This window comes from Chiloscyllium plagiosum, chromosome 23 (genome assembly GCF_004010195.1).
Source record: "Chiloscyllium plagiosum isolate BGI_BamShark_2017 chromosome 23, ASM401019v2, whole genome shotgun sequence".
Lineage (NCBI taxonomy): Eukaryota > Metazoa > Chordata > Chondrichthyes > Orectolobiformes > Hemiscylliidae > Chiloscyllium > Chiloscyllium plagiosum.
Window position 1 is genome coordinate 36,478,597 of NC_057732.1, and position 17,633 is coordinate 36,496,229.

General features: G+C 43.0%; 1 protein-coding gene across 2 annotated transcripts in view; it reads left to right on the top strand.

Annotated features, from left to right (window-relative positions):
• Positions 1-17,633, top strand: part of shank3a (SH3 and multiple ankyrin repeat domains 3a) — a 1,030,755-nt gene that overhangs the window by 730,311 nt on the left and 282,811 nt on the right. For both annotated transcript variants that reach the window (XM_043713933.1, XM_043713934.1), the window contains exon 15: positions 13,795-13,870. In XM_043713933.1, the coding sequence (XP_043569868.1) occupies positions 13,795-13,870 (76 nt within the window). The remainder of the gene's footprint in view (positions 1-13,794; positions 13,871-17,633) is intronic.

Here is a 17,633-nt window from a genome sequence, read left to right on the forward strand (position 1 = left end):
CTTGACCTGCAATCTTCTTCCCGACCTCTCCACCCCCACCCCCTCTCTGGCCTATCACCCTCACCTTAATCTCCTTCCACCTATCGCCTTCCCAACGCCCCTCCCCCCAGTCCCTCCTCCCTACCTTTTATCTTAGCCTGCTTGGCACACCTTCCTCATTCCTGAAGAAGGGCTTATGCCCGAAACGTCGATTCTCCTGCTCTTTGGATGCTGCCTGACTTGCTGTGCTTTTCCAGCAACACAATTTTCAGTAGTTTTGGGATCACCTCAAAAAAGAGGATGGAGTAGTTGCTGTTAATGAGTGTAACTCTTTCTCTTTTGTTTGACTCATTAACTCTCCCTCTCTTATGTTCTCTCCCACCTACCCTCCCACTCCCCCCCTCAGCTATAGTCACAATTTCAAGTTAAGGTGAATGGATTAAAACTGAGCCATATGCCCCTCCCTTTATCCTCTTCTCTTTCTGTATCTGTTCTCCATAGTTTTCTCATTATCATTTTTATTTGTTCTCAGAATTGTCAAAGTCGCCACATAGCCTGACCATATACTGTCAGCCTGGCGTCCACTGTAGGCTGGACCCACCACGAATTCCTTTTCCTGAAGCACATTAAAAAAACCTAAACTAGTTTCCCAACAATCTGGCCGTTGTAGTGGTCACTTTTTAGATACCAGTTCGTAAATGACAATCTTTTTGACCTTACAACCTCTAGATTATTGTTCCAGTTCAGTCTTAACTTGGTGTCTGTGCCATACAAAGAACAAAGAAAATTACAGCACAGGAACAGGCCCTTCGGGCCTCTGAGCCTGCGCCGATCCAGATCCTCTATCTAAACCTATCGCCTATTTCCTAAGGATCTGTATCCCACTGCTCCCTGCCCATTCATGTAAATATCCAGATACATCTTAAATGACGCTATTGTGCCCGCCTCTACCACCTCCTCTGGCAACTCGTTCCAGGCAGCCACCACCCTCTGCGTAAAGAAACTTTACCTTTCTTTGTCTCTTTCTGTTTTTGTATCTAATTCTCTGCTCTAAGTTTGCATTTGTGTGTGTGTCTCTCTGTGTCAATGTCTACATATCTGTGTCTTGTCTATCTACACATCACACTAATTCTATGTATCTTCCTGTTTTTGACCCTATCTCCCTCCATCTCTGTGTGTCTCACTATCTTTCTGCCTGTGTGTCTCTATCTCTCTCACATTGACTTTTTCTCTGTCACTTTGTCTTGATCTATTCTCTTCCAGTTTCCATCTTTGTGTTAATAGATAAATCCCCGATTGTCTGTCTCTCTCGCTCTCTCTCTGTAGTCCAATTGGTTACTTTTCATATGATACAGTGAATATTGGCATTTGATTCAACATTGATGGGCACCACAGTTAACCCCAACTCTTCCCTCACCTGTTGTTCACTCCCTTATGCTTCCAGCATGACTCACTGCCTAGTAATCAACGGAAAGATTTAACTAAAGCAGATTAATTTCTGTTTCTCAGCTCCACAGATGGGAATGTATCTATTCACTGATCCAGCAATAGGATGTGGGATTTCAGTTTATTTTATTTGAATAAGCCATAATTAGCAGATGGCAAACATTACTGTTCCAGGACGTTGTTGTCGACATTGTGTATGTGGATGTAGTCAAGTGGATTGAAACAGAGTGAGCAAGTTTTTCGTGATTCTGGCCATAAATCATGGGTTGGTCCTTGACTTTCCTTTAGCAGTCAATTTGGAACAGCTCTCACATCTGGCATAATCTGAGTGCTCAATAAAGCCTGCTCACCACTGCAGCTCAAATTAAATTCTCTCCAGTGGCTGAAAATTTAAATAATGCTGCCCTCTGCTGCCCAACTGTAATAACTTCACTTTTTCAGGGAATGTATCACAGAATCCCTGCAGTATGGAAACAGGCCATTTAGCCCAACAAGTTCACACTGACACATTCCCATATCATTATTCTACATTTCCCCTGACTAGTGCGCCTAACCTATACACCCCTGAACACATTCCTGAAGAAGGGCTTATGCCCGAAACATCGATTCTCCTGTTCCTCGGATGCTGCCTGACCTGCGCTTTTCCAGCAACACATTTTCAGCCCTGAACACTATAGGCAATTTAGTATGGCCAATTCACCTAACCCGTGCATCTTTGGACCGTGGGAGAAAACTGGAGCACCCGGAAAAAGCCTGGGCACAAAGTGCAAAATTCACACAGATAGTCACCCGACGCTGGAATCAAACCCAGGTCCCTGGTGCTATGAGGCAGCAGTGCTAACCACTGAGCCACTGTGCTCATTACTTAGGGAAGGCAACAGCCCAGTGGTATTCTCATTGGATTGCTCATCCAGAGACCTAAGTAATGTTCTGGGTTTCGAGTTCAAATCAACCAAGACACATGATGGAATTTGAATTCAATAAAAAATATTCGAACCTGAATGGTGATCATGACAATGTCATTTTTGGGAAGGAAACAGTCATGCTTACCTGGTCTGGCCTACATGTGATTCCAGACCCACAGCAATATGGTTGACTGGCCGAAATAACAGGAGATATCTCAGGAGAGCTGCCCACAATTACTTCCCTTATCCTGTGAATAACAAAATAACTCAATACAAGCAAAACTGAATTTTTTCTCATTCAGGCAACACTTTCAACATCTAGCTATCTCTAGAGAGCTAAGGATTAGATAAGAAGTCAAACTTTGCTGCAGTGAGTGAACCATAAAACACTCTCAGGACACTGAAAGCTTGATTTGACCAAATGTTACTCTGCATTGACTACCTAGTACTTTCAAGAGAGGATGTAATTAAATAACTGGGAGTGGGGCACTAGCAAGCGCAAATCCGAACATAAACTGAGCATATATGCATGTACTTACAGTATATGAAATCAGCTACAGCGTGGGAGAAAGGGAAATGAATCAAACCTTGACACAGTCATTTGGAACAGTAAAGATTTTTAAAAAGGACCACATGAAGTACTCCCAAGGAGATCTGTTGCAGTTTCTTCATTGGAGTTGCATATAACCAAATGAACCATCTATCACACAGTTTCTGATCTGTCTAAGTTGGCCCACTCTGGAAGTGAGGTTCCTTCCCATTGCACAGGACTCAGTCCTTCGCAAAGTAATTACAGGTGAAGTCTAATTGTGTTACCCCGTGCTTCATGTGAGCATTATTCTTAGTTTATCACTTTCCTCTGCTTAGTTTATCACACAAACCCTGAGCGCTGATCTGTGGCATCAACCCTAGGCACTGATCCATTGCACCAACCCTGGGTGCTGGGCACTGATCCATTGCACCAACCCTGGGCACTGATCTGTGGTACCAACTCTGGGCACTGATCTGTGGCACCAACTCTGGGCACTGATCTGTGATACCAACTCTGGACACTGATCCATTGACCAACATTGAGTGCTGGGTCAATGTATGGATTGTGGATGTTGATCCATAAGAAAAAATTAAGGAAAGAGTGCAGCCGAGAAGAGACAAAAAAGTAACCTGTGTGTCAAAGTAGGAGGCATAGACATTGTTTTTAATGAATACTTTGAATCTATCTTCCCAAAAGAGAGGGATGTTTCAGAGATTGTAATTGGGAAGAGAGTGTGAAATGTTAGAATTGGATTAGTGTAGTGAGAGACCAAGATGCACTGCAGAAAATCACCCAAGATCCACAGACAGCACCTTCCAGTCCACTTTCACCTAGAAGGGCAAGAACAGCAGATATATGGGAACACCACCACCTTCAAGTGCCCTGCTAAGCCACTCACCATTCTGACTTAGAAATATATCACTGCTTCTTCACTGTAATTGGGTCAAATTGCTAGAATTCTCTCCCTAATGGCGTTGTGGGCCAACTCATAGCAGGTGGACTGCAGCGGTTCAAGAAGGCAGCTTACCACTACTTCCTAAAGAGCAATTAGGGATGGGCAATAAATGCTGACCCAGCCAGTGACACCCACATCCCACAAATGAATTTTTAAAAATTAATGGGATTACCAAATCTGAAAGTGGTTAAGTTGCCAACCTGGAATGAAATGTATCCCAAGTTGTTAAAAGGAGCAAGGGAGGAACTAACAACAATCACCTGGCATCATCTCACAGTCCACCTTGGCTACAGGCCTGCAACAAAAAGAGTTCCTAATACCTGCACTACTTTTTTGTTTACATATGGAGGACAGAATGTTCCAGCAAATGCAATCAGCCTGGCCTTGGTGATAAGGATAATTATTGGAACAAAATCTTGAGGGACAGTAAAAATTATCATTATCATTCAACATAGATTTATTGAAGGATGTTTGTGTCTGAATCACTTAACTTTGTTTATTTGAGGGGTAACAGAAGGATAGGGGTTAGCCCATTCAATGTGGTCAACAAGGATTTTGGAACGACTTTCAACAAGATTCCAACTGGTAGACTGGTAGAAATGTAAGAACTAACCAAATCCAAACAGCAAGTGTTAAGTTGAATCCAAAACTGGCTGAGTTGCAGGAAATTAAAGATAATGGTTGGTGAATATCCCACAGGACTCAGTACTAATTTCTGATTCTGTGATTTATATGAGTGATTGAGGACAAAGCTGATACAAAGCACGTGGTTAATTATTAGGAAGAAAGCTAATGCTGAAGATTGCAGTAAGATACAAATGGGTGGGTCAAGGAGGCAGCAAAGAGTGAAATGGAATCGAATCAGCAGGGTGACACACTTTTGAAGAGGGAAAACCAGGTAGGATGATATACAATAAATGGTAGGATCAGGAGAAGTTGGAAGGAAGAAAGGGGCCTTGGAATGAATATCCATACATCCCTAAAGATGACGGCAAAGATGAATAAATGGTTTAAAAGATATACAAGATCTTTTTCTTTAATTACCAAGGCAAGACGGGCATGATCCAATCAGAGTTTCACTGTGTCAGAAAGTTATCCAATTATAGATTCACTCTGTTGTGTTATCCTTTTGATCTTACAGTATCAGAAGATGGTACTATCAGAATTCCCCTGTGCCAAGAGCAGACCTCAATAACTCCATTCCATTTAGAATTTCACTGGGGAACCTCAATACTTGGATTGTTCTGTGTGAAAGTGTGATTTTCCCTGCTCAGCATTTTTAGTGAACTGTGGACATGCTCTGATTTGAATATGCTTGAAAAGTAGAACTACCCTAGTTATAAAAAGGCCGAAATAACAGGAGATATCTCAGGAGAGCTGCCCACAAGAACTGAAAGAATTTTCACCCCTTAGGTGCATCAGAGAGTTCACTTTATCAGGTCATTGAGTAACAGTATTGAAGGGACAGGTTGATGAATGGTAAAAGCAATGGGTTCAGAGCAAGTTCAACCTTGCTTTATTCTCTCAATATGGAATGAGTCACAGTCTCTCCCAACAAAGAGGGTTGCTGACTCACAAACTGAGCAGAATGTTAACCTGCAATAGAACATATACAGGAGACATTCCCATGAAATCAACATTCATTGTGTGTATTAATAGGTATGCTGAAGTATTTGTGTTAATGTGAGTTCATTTAAATGTATACATATTTCATACCTGTTCCTGGGATGTGAGTGTTGCTGTTCACACCAGAACTTATTGTTCATCCCTAATTGCCCTGGAGCTGCACTCTTGAACCGTTTGTCTTTGGTGACAGTAGAGATCGTGGGTGTGGAAGATACTATCAAAGGAGCCTTGGTGAGTTGTTGAAGTGCACTTTGTAGATTGTACACATCCAGTGCTTCAGTGATGAAGTGGATTTATGTTGAAGGTAGTGGGTGAAATGCCAATCTAGGAGGCTTTTTTTTCCCTGGATGGTATCAAGCTTGTTGATTGTTGTTGGAATAACTCTATCTGAGCCAGTGGTGAGGTATTCCTGATTTGTATTCCTTATAGACAGGAAGTGAGTGAGTGAGTTATCTTCCTCACTACAAAATTCCCAGCGTCTGATCTCCTCTTAAAGCCACAGGATGTAGTTTGTTCAGTTCAGTTCCTAGTCAGTGGGAACCCTGAGGATTGTTTTGATTATGTTATCTCAGTATCTGAGAGCAGAATTTTATCAGGCAGTAGGAAACTGGATTGCTGTTGAGAACGTAGCACAAACATATATCAGACTGGAGACCCTCCAGCTTTCTGTCTCTGTTCACTTTTCCAAGGTGTTGTTTGACAATGAGGTCAGGAACCCCCGAGGGTGAAATTTATATAGCTAATTACAGCAACTGAAAAACCCAGTTAAGAACAATGGAATGAGGCACAATAGCTGTGTCTCTATGACATTCATGTTGTACATGCTGGCAATAGAGGATGCAATGTCCTAATGGTATTATCACTGGGCTGTTAATCCAGAGACCCAGGGAATGTCTGGGAACCCAGTTTGAATTCCACCACAGCAGACATTTGAATTTGAATTCAATAAAAATCTGAAATTAATAATCTAATGATGACTGTAGATCAATTGTCAGTTGTCAGAAAAACCCTTTTCACCGATGTCCTTTAGGGCAGGAAACTGTCATCCTTACCTGGTCTGGCCGACATGGGACTCGAGACTCACAGCAATGTGGTTGACTCTCAACTGCCCTCTGGCCAGTGCCACCCACATCCCGTGAATGAATAAAACAAAAGCCAATAATAAAAGAGAGTTACGTTTGAAGCACACATCCAGCTGCCATCATTGCAGCTACGGCAAGGGGGAAACCAACTGTAAAAGGCCAGCTGTGCTGCTAATAATTAGTGGGTTTTGAGAAGATTTGTAGCTCATGTTGAGGTTCTGGATGTAGGTTTGCTCGCTGAGCTGGAAGGTTCATTTTCCTCACCGTACTAGGTAGCATCTTCAGTGAGCCTCCGGATGAAGCACTGCTGATGATTCCTGCTTTCTATTTATGTTTGGGTTTCTTTGGGTTTGTGGTGTCATTTCCTGTTCTTTTTCTCAGGAGGTGGTAAATGAGGTCTAAGTCAATGTGTTTGTTGATAGAGTTCCGGTTGGAATGCCATGCTTCTAGGAATTCTCATGCATGACTCTGTTTGGCTTGTCCTAGGATGGATGTGTTGTCCCAATTGGAGTGGTATCCTTTCTTATCTGCATGTAAGGATACTAGTGAGAGAGGGTCATGTCGTTTTGTGGCTAGTTGATGTTCACGTATCCTGGTGGCTAGTTTTTTGCCCGTTTGTCCAATTTAGTGTTTGTTACAGTTCTTGCATGGTATTTTGTAAATTACATTAGTTTTGCTTGTTGTCTGTTTAGGGTCTTTCAAGTTCATTAGCTGCTGTTTTAGTGTGTTGGTGGGTTTGTGAGCTACCACAGTGTCACGAGGTCTGAGTAGTCTGGCAGTTATTTCCGAGATGTCTTAGATGTAAGGGAGAGTGGCTAGGGTTTCTGGACGCATTTTGCTAGTGGTGTTAGCATAGCACAAACTGCAGCAATCTGGAGAGAGTGAGGACCGCAGATACTTGAGAGTGAGAGTCGAAAAGTGTGGCACTGGAAAAGCACAGCAGGGTTGTGCCCAAAATGTTGACACTCGTGCACCACGGATGCTGCCTGACCTGTTGTGCTTTTCCAATTCAACTGTGGAGCAGTCCCCAAAGCAAGCACTTTGGGTACGTCACAGGAAAAGGAACTTACTGTCAATGCATCAAAGCCAGTTGGAGAAACAATGGGCAGCATGGATTTTTTTAAAGGTGTGTCCTTACTCAGCACCCACTTAAGAAGAATCGTCACACACCACAGGACCAGCAGTTGCAGCAACCAACAGAGAACACCAGCAACGGCCAAAGGAAGAAGGTACCACCTTATCCAGTGTGGCAGGCCAATGGATAGCTATCTGCCCTGTCAGAGCAGCAGCGCCTCAGAAGGCAGCAACTATTACATCAAGTGGGCACCGACCTGTGTCTGTATGGAGCACGGCATCGTTTCATTGGAAGAAAGAGGCCACTCAAATACTGTCCAGCTCAGGGCAGGACTCTCCTGCAAACAGTCGTCAGGTTTCACAGTCAGCAGCCCCTGGGGTATCAGCCAGGTCACAGATTCCTTGTATCACAGAGCATTTCTAGTACATCCATTTCAAATGTATGTCATAAACCAACCCTAAAGCATTATCAGAGTCACTTCATGTTGGCGTTCCTGAGATCAGACTGCACCCACATGGCTATCAGGTTCCTATAGATTGTCCAGCTCTACTTGATGATTGTAAAGGCTTCCATTTGTAGTGCACAGCTATTTCAGTCTTCACACACCCTTGTTTCACAGACTGACAGGCTTCCCTGAAGGAGGATGATGACAAGCATACACATCTCACATGTCAAAAAAGCCATGATACCTGAAACAAGGTGAGCTTCAACTGAGGGCACTGTGCTGATTATTGCCCTGTACTGGGGCATTGCTACCTTGCAGTAGAGCTGGAGGCAGCCTGCTCATTTTCAGGCCCTGACCCTCCACATGGTGATTGTATGTTCCCACTGGTTGGTTTGAAGGCCCCTGAAAAGCCAGTCTTACCTGCAGATGTGCAGTGGCAGCTTCACTAATAGAAATGGGATCAGCTGTTTTTCTTTGTTTGAGGGGTAGGCACAAAACCTGTAGGAGAGCAGCGAATGCCATCATACCTATCGACCTCTTCTCGCTTCGTACTACATACACCTTCCTGTTAAACAAGTATGACTGAGCTTTGCTTTAATTCATTCATGGGATGTAATTATCATTTCAAAATTAATATTTGTTGCTTATCCCTAGTTACTCTTGAGAAGATGGTGGTGAGCCTTGTTTTAAAATGGTACAGTCCATCTGCTGTAGGCAGTGCCAAGGTGTTGTTAGAAAGGGGAGTTACACGTTTTTGACTTGTCATTGTGAAGGGATGGCAATGTATTTCCAAGTGAGGAGTGTTTGTGCCTTTAACATGCAGGTCGTGCTGTTCCTGTGCATCTGCTGCCCTTATCCTTCCAAGTAGGAGGTTCTGTAGAAGGGGCCTTTGGCAGTTGCTACATTGCAGTTTATAAATCTTACATTACTACTGCTACTGGAGGGAGTGAATGTTTAAGGTAATGAAGGGCATGTCGATCAAAGAGGCTTCTTTGGCCTGGATGGTGTTGAGCTTCTTGAATGTTTTTGAATGCATTGTCCAGTCTTCAAAACAAAAGTTTGCTCAATGCTTTGCAGTGTAGCTGCCAATACATGGAGACCACAGCCATGTGCTTGTATCCACCACAGCTGCTTCTCAATTGACCAGTCTTTCAATGCATTTGTATTCTAGAAACTTAGCAGACATGGCCACAGTGGATTCCTCTGTGTTCAGTAGTAGATAATACGGCAACTCAGGGAATTCTGAAAGCTGACCAAACATTTTCATATCTTTGTATTTATCTTTGTTATTCAGTGAGTACTTGTGTAGCAAATAACCCCCCACCCCTCACCAAGTTACAGCATCTGTTTCTAGCTGACCATTGTCAGATGCTTTCTCAGGCCTTTGATGTGGATGTTCCATAGCTGTCTGTATCTGCAGCATCTTTACCTACTCACCGAATCACCAAATTGTTACGGTGCAGAAGATGGCCATTCATTCCACCCCTTCAGCACCAGCTCTTTAAATGAATATCATTACCCAGTGCGAACCTCTTGCTTTCTCCCTACATCCTTACACATCATTTCTAGATAAATATGCATCCAATGTCCTCTTGAATTCAATTGAACCTGCAGCTATCACACTTGCAGGCCCTGGATTCCATACCCTAACTACTCGGTGAGTGAAAAAGGTTTGTCTCACACCACACTTGCTCCTTTTGCACATCACTTTAAATCTAGGCCTTCTCATTTTTATTGCTTTTATAATTGGGAACCGTTTATCCCTATCCACTTTGTTCAGGCTGTTCATGATTTTGACATCCTGTATCATTTCTCCTCTTAACCTTCTTCTCTCCAAGGAGAACAGCCCCAATTTTTCAATCAGTCCTCGTGAGCTGAAGTTCCTCATCCCTAGAACCATTCTGGAAAATCATTTTGACACTCACTCCAAAGTGTTCACAATCTTCCTATAATGAGGTGTCCAAAACTGTACACAGTATTCCAGCTATGGTCTAACAACTGAACTTTACATCACCTCTTTGCTCTTGTACTTTATGCTTCTATTAAAAAGGCTAAGGATAGATGTTTTATTAACTGCTGTCTCTGCTTGTACTTCAGTGATCTGTGCACAAGTACACTCAGGTCCCCTTGCAGTTGCACCCTTTTAGAATTGTACCCCCTATTTTATGTTGTCTTTCCATGATCTTCCTACCAAAATGCATCACCTTACACTTCTCGTCTGTCACCTATCCGTCCACTCCACCAACTTGTCAGTATCATTTTGGAGTTGCACACCATCCTCCTCACAGTGTCACGTCATCTTCAAACTTTGGAATTTTTCCCCAGAATAACAATATCATGATCATGACATTAGGAAAAGCAAGGGCCCCAATACTGATCCCTGGGAAACTCCATTACAAACCTTCCTCCAGCCTCAAATGTATCCATTGCTGTTACTGTCTATTTCTTGACATTCACGTTTACTCCATGACTGTAACTTGCATCACAAGTTTGTTGTGTGCCACTGTATCAAATGCCATCTGGCAATCCATGTATACCACATCAACAGTGTTACACACATCGACCATTTCTCTAACTTCCTCAAAAAAGCAAGTTAGTCAAGCATGACTTTCCCTTTGGAAATCCCTGCTGACTCTTCCAAATCAATCCAACTTTTTCCATGTGACTATGAAGGCTATTCTGAATAACTGCTTCTAGAACCTTCCCTAATGCTAAACTTAAACAGTTGTGTAATTGCTGTGCTTATCCTTGCAACCTTTACAACCTGGCCATAACTTTACAATTCTCCAGTTTTCTGGCATTTTCCACCATTCTAGGAAAGATTGGAAGATTATGATCAGTGCCCCTGCAATTTCCACTCTCACTTCCTTCAACATCCTTGGCAGCATCATGTCTGGTCCCAGTGTCTGCCAACTTTTAAGCACCAACAGCCTATCCAACACTTTTTCCTTATTCGATTTGAACCCATCTCGTGATAGAATTTCCACCACTTTCACCATAGCCTGAGGAGCACCTTTGTTTTTAGTAAGGACAGATGCAAAGTTGTAAAGTATTCCTCAACTAGTGCTATCTATCTGTGATGCTGGACTTACTGAGGTGAGCATACATACACTAATGGAGGAGGTACATATGTCAATTAACACTGCATCTTGAATGCTGCTGCTCCTGGGATGAATACATTGCCTCCTTCTTCATTTCTACTGTGGGTCCAGTGATTCCCCTGCAGAAGATAAAAGCCAATAGTCTATAAGATACATAGCTAACAGAGAAATTATGTCTTTGTTTTTCAGTAATAATCATATTTCTCCATGATTCGGAGATGCCGGTGTTGGACTGGGGTGTACAAAGTTAAAAATCACACAACACCAGGTTATAGTCCAACAGGTTTAATTGGAAGCACACATATTTCTCCAATCAGTGAAGAAAGCTCCCCATACAAATTCGTTGGATCCAGCTGCATGTCATATCTAACACTAATGCAACACCTACACCTGCAAGAGAATGTGCTTATGCCATCCTATCAATTTCCACTGCATCCTCCTGCATTACTGCCAGTGTTGTCAAAGATGCCACTCCATGCCACTTCTGCAGTTCTCCCAGGAGTTGTATTTGCTCTTTGCCTGGAATGAGACTAAGTGCAATCTCTAGGCGCAAAAACAGAAATTGCTGGGAAGCTCAGCAGGTCTGGTAGCATCTGTGACGAGAAATCAGAGTTAATGTTTCGGATCCAGTGACCCTTCCTCGGGGCTGAGTCACCGGACCCAAAGTGTTAACTCTGATTCCTCTTCTCAGATGTTGCCAAACCTGCTGAGCTTTTCCAGCAACTTCTGTTTTTGTTTCTGATTTACAGCATCTGCAATTCTTTCAGTTTTTACCAAGTGCAATGATTGAATCTGTTTTTGCATAGGCTGTAAGTACAACATTTGAGGGGGGGCTTGCTGTGGGGGGAGGAGTACTAAATTGGCCAACTGAGAGTTTGTTTCATTGCTATCTATAGAGATGGAGCCCAGGTAAAGATGCTTTGGTGTTGGTTACAAATAGAGAGCTGCAGAAGGTATTCTGAAGAGAGTTATGGAGGTGAGAAAGTGATGGTCCCTACGTGACACTTGCATGCCACTCACCTCATTCAACCTTTACAGGTCAAGGAAGTTTCTCCTGCACCTCTCTATGTTCTCCCCACCACAATCCAGCTGCTCTCCACCTGTACATCCACCAGCCAAGCATATCTTGGCTGGCCTTCACCTACAGCTCTCTGGGAAAGGAATGTACCTCAATCCTCTCACCACTTTCAGTGTAGTCCATGTACTGCATCCCTAAATCACAGCTTTATTCATCCTCTTCCAGCATCTGTCTTCCCCCATTCTTCCCTTTCACTTCTCTAGCTTCACTGCACAGCGCTGCTCCTGCTGCTGGTGCCTGCCAGTGTTGCTTTCAGTTCTGTTCCCTTAATCGAGCTTCTCACTGGTCCTCCTGTTTATTGTTTCCTAATTTGATCCCAAACCCAGGCTGGCCAATGGTAAGTTCACCTGGATGGCCACGACTCATGGGATTGATTTCCAACCCAGAATCATCCCAATGCTCCATCCAAATCCATGATTATAAGTCACCATCCTGTGCTTCTATCAGTTCTCTCTTTCCTCGGTCTCTGTGTTTCATTGTGTTCCCTGATATCTCTGTTTCACTGTGATTTATTTTAAAATTGTGTATGGGGTGATGGTGTTGCTAGCTTGGCCATTGTCCATCCCAAAATGCCCTGCAGAAGGTGGTAGCGAGCTGTCTTCTGAAACTGCTGCAGTTATTGGAATATGGGAGCACCCATAGTGCTGATAGAAAGGGGATCTATGATTCTAATTCAGCAATATTGAAGGAGCAGTGATACAGTTCCATTCAGGATATTGTTTGACCTGGAGGGTAACTTGCTGGTAGTCAGAGTGTTCCCATGTATCTGCTGCCCATGTTCTTCTAACTGGTAGAGATTACACATTTGGAAGGTGCAGTTCAAGGAGCCTTGATGAGTTGTTTCAGTGCGTGTTGTAAATGATACACACTGCTGCAACTGCAGCCGTTGTGAAGGGAGTGCATGTTGAAGTTGAGGGATGGGTTGCTAATGAATAGGTTGCTTTGTCCTGGATGATGTCAAGCTTCTTTAGTAATATTAGAGCTGAACTTATCCAGGCATGTGGAGAGTATGCTATCACACTTTTGACATGTACCTTGTAGATGATGGATAGTCATTGGAGAGACAGCTGGTGAGTAATTCGCCACAGAATTCTTAGTTTCTGACCATTTATATGATGGTTTGTCAAAGGTATGTTGCGTCCTGGTTGCCAGGTTCAAGGATGACCCCAAGGATGTTAATAGGGGATTCAGCAATTGTATTCAGCAATGCATCAAGGAATGATGACAAGGTTCTCTTAATGAAGATGGTCATTGCCTGTGAGGCACGTTTGTTCCTGGCCATTTATTAACCCAAGCCTGGATGTGGTCCAGGTCTTGCTGCGCATCAATATAGATGTGGACTGCCTCAATATCTGAGGTGTCACAAATAGTGCTGAACATCGTGCAATCATCAGTGACACCCCACTTCTGACCTTACAATGGAGGGACGGTCACTGTGCTGTTTCCTAAGTCTTTCAGTTTCCCCATCCTTAAGGCTGTCTGTGTTGCTTTATGCTGATATGTTTTGCACTTTTATTTGTTTGTTTGTTCACTGTCTTTTTCCAATTTAAGTCTTCAACGTTTTTTCCAGAAACACGTGAAGACCGAACAAAGCGACTCTTCAGGCATTATACAGTTGGATCGTATGATAACTTTTCATCTCACAGGTAGGAGACTTTGTTTACTTTGTCAGGAGTTGTTTTGTTCTGGCTGTGGTGAAGACATGAAATTGTGGCCTTTTCGTGCAAACTCATGCAATGAATGTGGGCTGTGTGGCTGGGTATTTGGTCCTGTAGGAAATAGACATGGGGCAGAAACAACCATTAATGACAGAAGATGATAGACGTTTCCAGACGTTTCTTCAGTGGGCCTTAGGTGAAGCACTGCTGAAAATTCCTGCTTTCTATTTATATGTTTGGGTTCCTTTGGGTTGCTGATGTCATTTCCTGTGGTGAAGTCACTTCCTGTTCCTTTTTCTCAGGGGGTGGTAGATGGGGGTCTAACTCGATGTGTTTGTTGATAAGAGTTCCAACCGGAACTGGAAATAAACCTTCCAACTCTGTGAGCAAACCTACATCCAAAACCTCAACCTGAGCTACAAATCTTCTCAAATGTTGCTAAGAAGATGACAGTAGCTGTCAGTAACATCTTAAAATGGAGAGCAGTATTTGCATCCTATTTTATATTGCACCTGACTTTCTTCTTCTTTGTGCTGTGGGACAGAGTGAAAATTTATATGGGTTACATCACACTACTAGTGAAGACAGATTACATTTCTTACCACTTTATCTTGTGTCAAAGAAAATTGTCAGGAATGACTGGCATGGGACACTGAAATTATCCAATGGTAAATTAGGTTAATACGTTTTGTGCTCAAGCTGAAGTAAAATGTTGAAATAAGTAACAGGTATAGAATGAGCATTACTCTAACTGTAACCCAGATTATAAGTGCCGTGAGGAGGAGAAAGATAGAACTGCAGATGCTGGAGATGAAAGTCGAAAAGTGTGGCACTGGAAAAGCACAGCAGGTCAGGCAGCATCCGAGGAGCAGCAGAGTCGATGTTTTGGGCATAAACCCTTCATCATGAATTCCTGAAGGCTTATGCCTGAAACATCAACTCTCCTATATCTGCAGTGACTTTAATATGGTATGTTGCCTCTTTGATGCCAGGGTCAAGGATGTCACAGAATGGCTGCGTGGAATTCTCAAGGGGGAGGACAAACAGGACGAGGTTGAGATCCGTGTTGGGACCAATGGCATTGAAAGCAAAGCTCCTGCAAACAGACTTTAGGGAGTTAAGCAGGAAATTGCAAAACAGGTCATCAAATGTCCCTCATCAGTGGCTCACTCCCAGTGCCATGTAACAATGAGTAGAGAATTTGAAGAGGAGAGCAGGTGAATGCATGGAGGGAGGGCTGTAGATTCTTGAGGCATTGGAATCATTTTGGGGGAGGTGGGACCTCACCACATTGAACAGGTTGAATCTGAACAGGAACACACCAACATCTTCATGGGGAGGTTTGCTAATGCTGTTAGAGTGGATTTAAACTAGTTTGGGAGGAGAATGGGATCCTTATAAGTAGTTCAGAGGGAAGAGAATCTGAGATGCAATCAAAATTTGAAACTTAAGTAAGCAAGTCTGGAAGACAAAGGAAACATAACTAGGAAGAAAGAAGTGGCTTTAATAAGGCCAAATGGAATATATATTTTAATGCAAGAAGCCTGAGGAATAAGATAGATTGGCTTAGGGCTCAGATGGTAGGGCTCAGATAGACACATGAAAGTATGATAGATTTAACTGAAAGATGAGCAGCATTGGCAGCTGAAAATTTATGGTTATAGAGTATTTACACAAGATAGGGATGGAAGGTGGAGGTCAATATTGAACAGGAATCAATTATACCACTGAGGAGGGATGATAACTTGGTAGGATGATCAAATGAGGTCACATCAGTATAAGTAAAAAAACATGTAACAGGCATATGTGCTGCTGGGTGTGCTACAGGGCCAAAATCAGTCAGGCAGAGACAGAGGATCAACTATGTAATCAGATTTCAGAAGTGTGAGAATAGTACGGCAGTAATAGAGTTGTAGAGATGTACAGCATGAAAACAGACTCTTCGGTTCAACTTGAACATGCCAAACAGATACCGTAGCCTACTGTAGTCCCATTTGCCAGCACTTGACCCATATCCCTCCAAACCCTCCTATTCATCTACCCATCCAGATGCCCTTTCAATGTTGTAATTGTACTAGCCTCCACTGCTTCCTCTGGCAGCTCATTCCATACACGCACCAACCTTTGTGTGAAAACGTTACCTCTTGGGTCCCTTTTAAATTTTTCCCTTCTCAACCCAAAACCTATGCCCTCTACATCCAGACACCACCACCCGAGGGAAAATATCTTGCCTATGTCCCTCATGATTTTATAAATCTCTATATGGTCACCCCTCAGCCTCTGATGCTCCAGGTAAAATAGCCTCAATCTATTCAGCTTATCCCTGTAGCTCAAACCCTCCAACCCTGGCAACATCCTTGTAAATCTTTTCTGAACCATTTCAAGTTTCACAACATCCTTTCTATAGGACAGAGACCAGAATTCCAAAAGTGCCCTCACCAATGGCCTGTACAGCAGCAACATGACCTCCCAACTCCTATACTCAATGTAATAATGAATAAAGGAAAGCATACCAAATGCCTTTGTCACTATCCTATCTACCTGCGACTCCACCTTCAAGGAACTATGAACCTGCACTCCAAGTCTCTTTGTTCAGCAACATTCCACAGGATCTTACCATTAGTGTATAAGTTCTGCCCTGCAGCATCTGACGTTTATTTAAATTAACCTCCATCTGCCATTCCTTAGCCCATTGGCCCATCTAATCATGATCCTGTTGTAGTCTGAGGTAACCATCTTCACTATCCACTACCCCTCCAATTTTGGTGTCATCTGTAAACTTAGTAACTGTACCTTCGATCATCTATATAAATGATGAAAAGCAGAGGACCCAGCACTGATCCTTGTGGCACACCGCTAGTCACAGGCCTCCAGTCTGAAAGGCAACCATTCACCACCACCCTCTGTCTTTTACCTTTGAGTCAGTTCTGTATTCAAATGGCTAGTTCTTCCTGTATTCCATGTGTTCTAACCTTGCTAACCAGTCTACCATGAGGAACCTTGTCGAACGCTTTACTGAAGTCCATATAGATCACATCCACCACTCTGCCCTCATCAATCCGCTTCATTAGTTCTTCAAAAAACTCAATCAAATTAGTGAGACATGATCTAATAGTTACAGATTTTTAACGACCAAAATATTAATGGGGATAGCTTGGGTGCGCAGGTAGCGAGAGAACTAAACTTTTAAATTGTATCCAAGAGAATACCTTTTAGCCAATACGCAAGCCAACAAGCAAAATATAATTCTAGACCTAATATTCTGAAATGAGCCAAGGCAGGTGGAAGGTGAATCATTAGGGGAGCATTTTGGAGATAGCAACTAGAACTCAGTTAAATTTATGATAATTATGGAAAAGGATAAAAATGAGCTGGGAATGAAAGTTCTGAACTGAGGAAAGGCAATTTAACTATAATTTGGTCCAAATGGACTTGCAAATAATTCTAGGCAAAAGTGAGGACCGCAGATGCTGGAAAATCAGAGTCTAGATTAGAGTGGTGCTAGAAAAGCTCAGCAGGTTAGGCAGCATCCAAGGAGCAGGAAAATTGACATTTCAGGCAAAAGCCCTTCATCAGGAATAAAGGCAGGGATCCTCCAGGGTGGAGAGATAAATGGAAGGGGTGTCGGGCTGGGGAGAAGGTAGCAAAGAGTACAGTAGGTGGATGGGGGTGGGGATGAAGGTGATAGGTCAGAGAGGAGGGTGGGGGAAGGTACCAAAGAGTACAATGGGTGGATGGGGTGGGGATGACG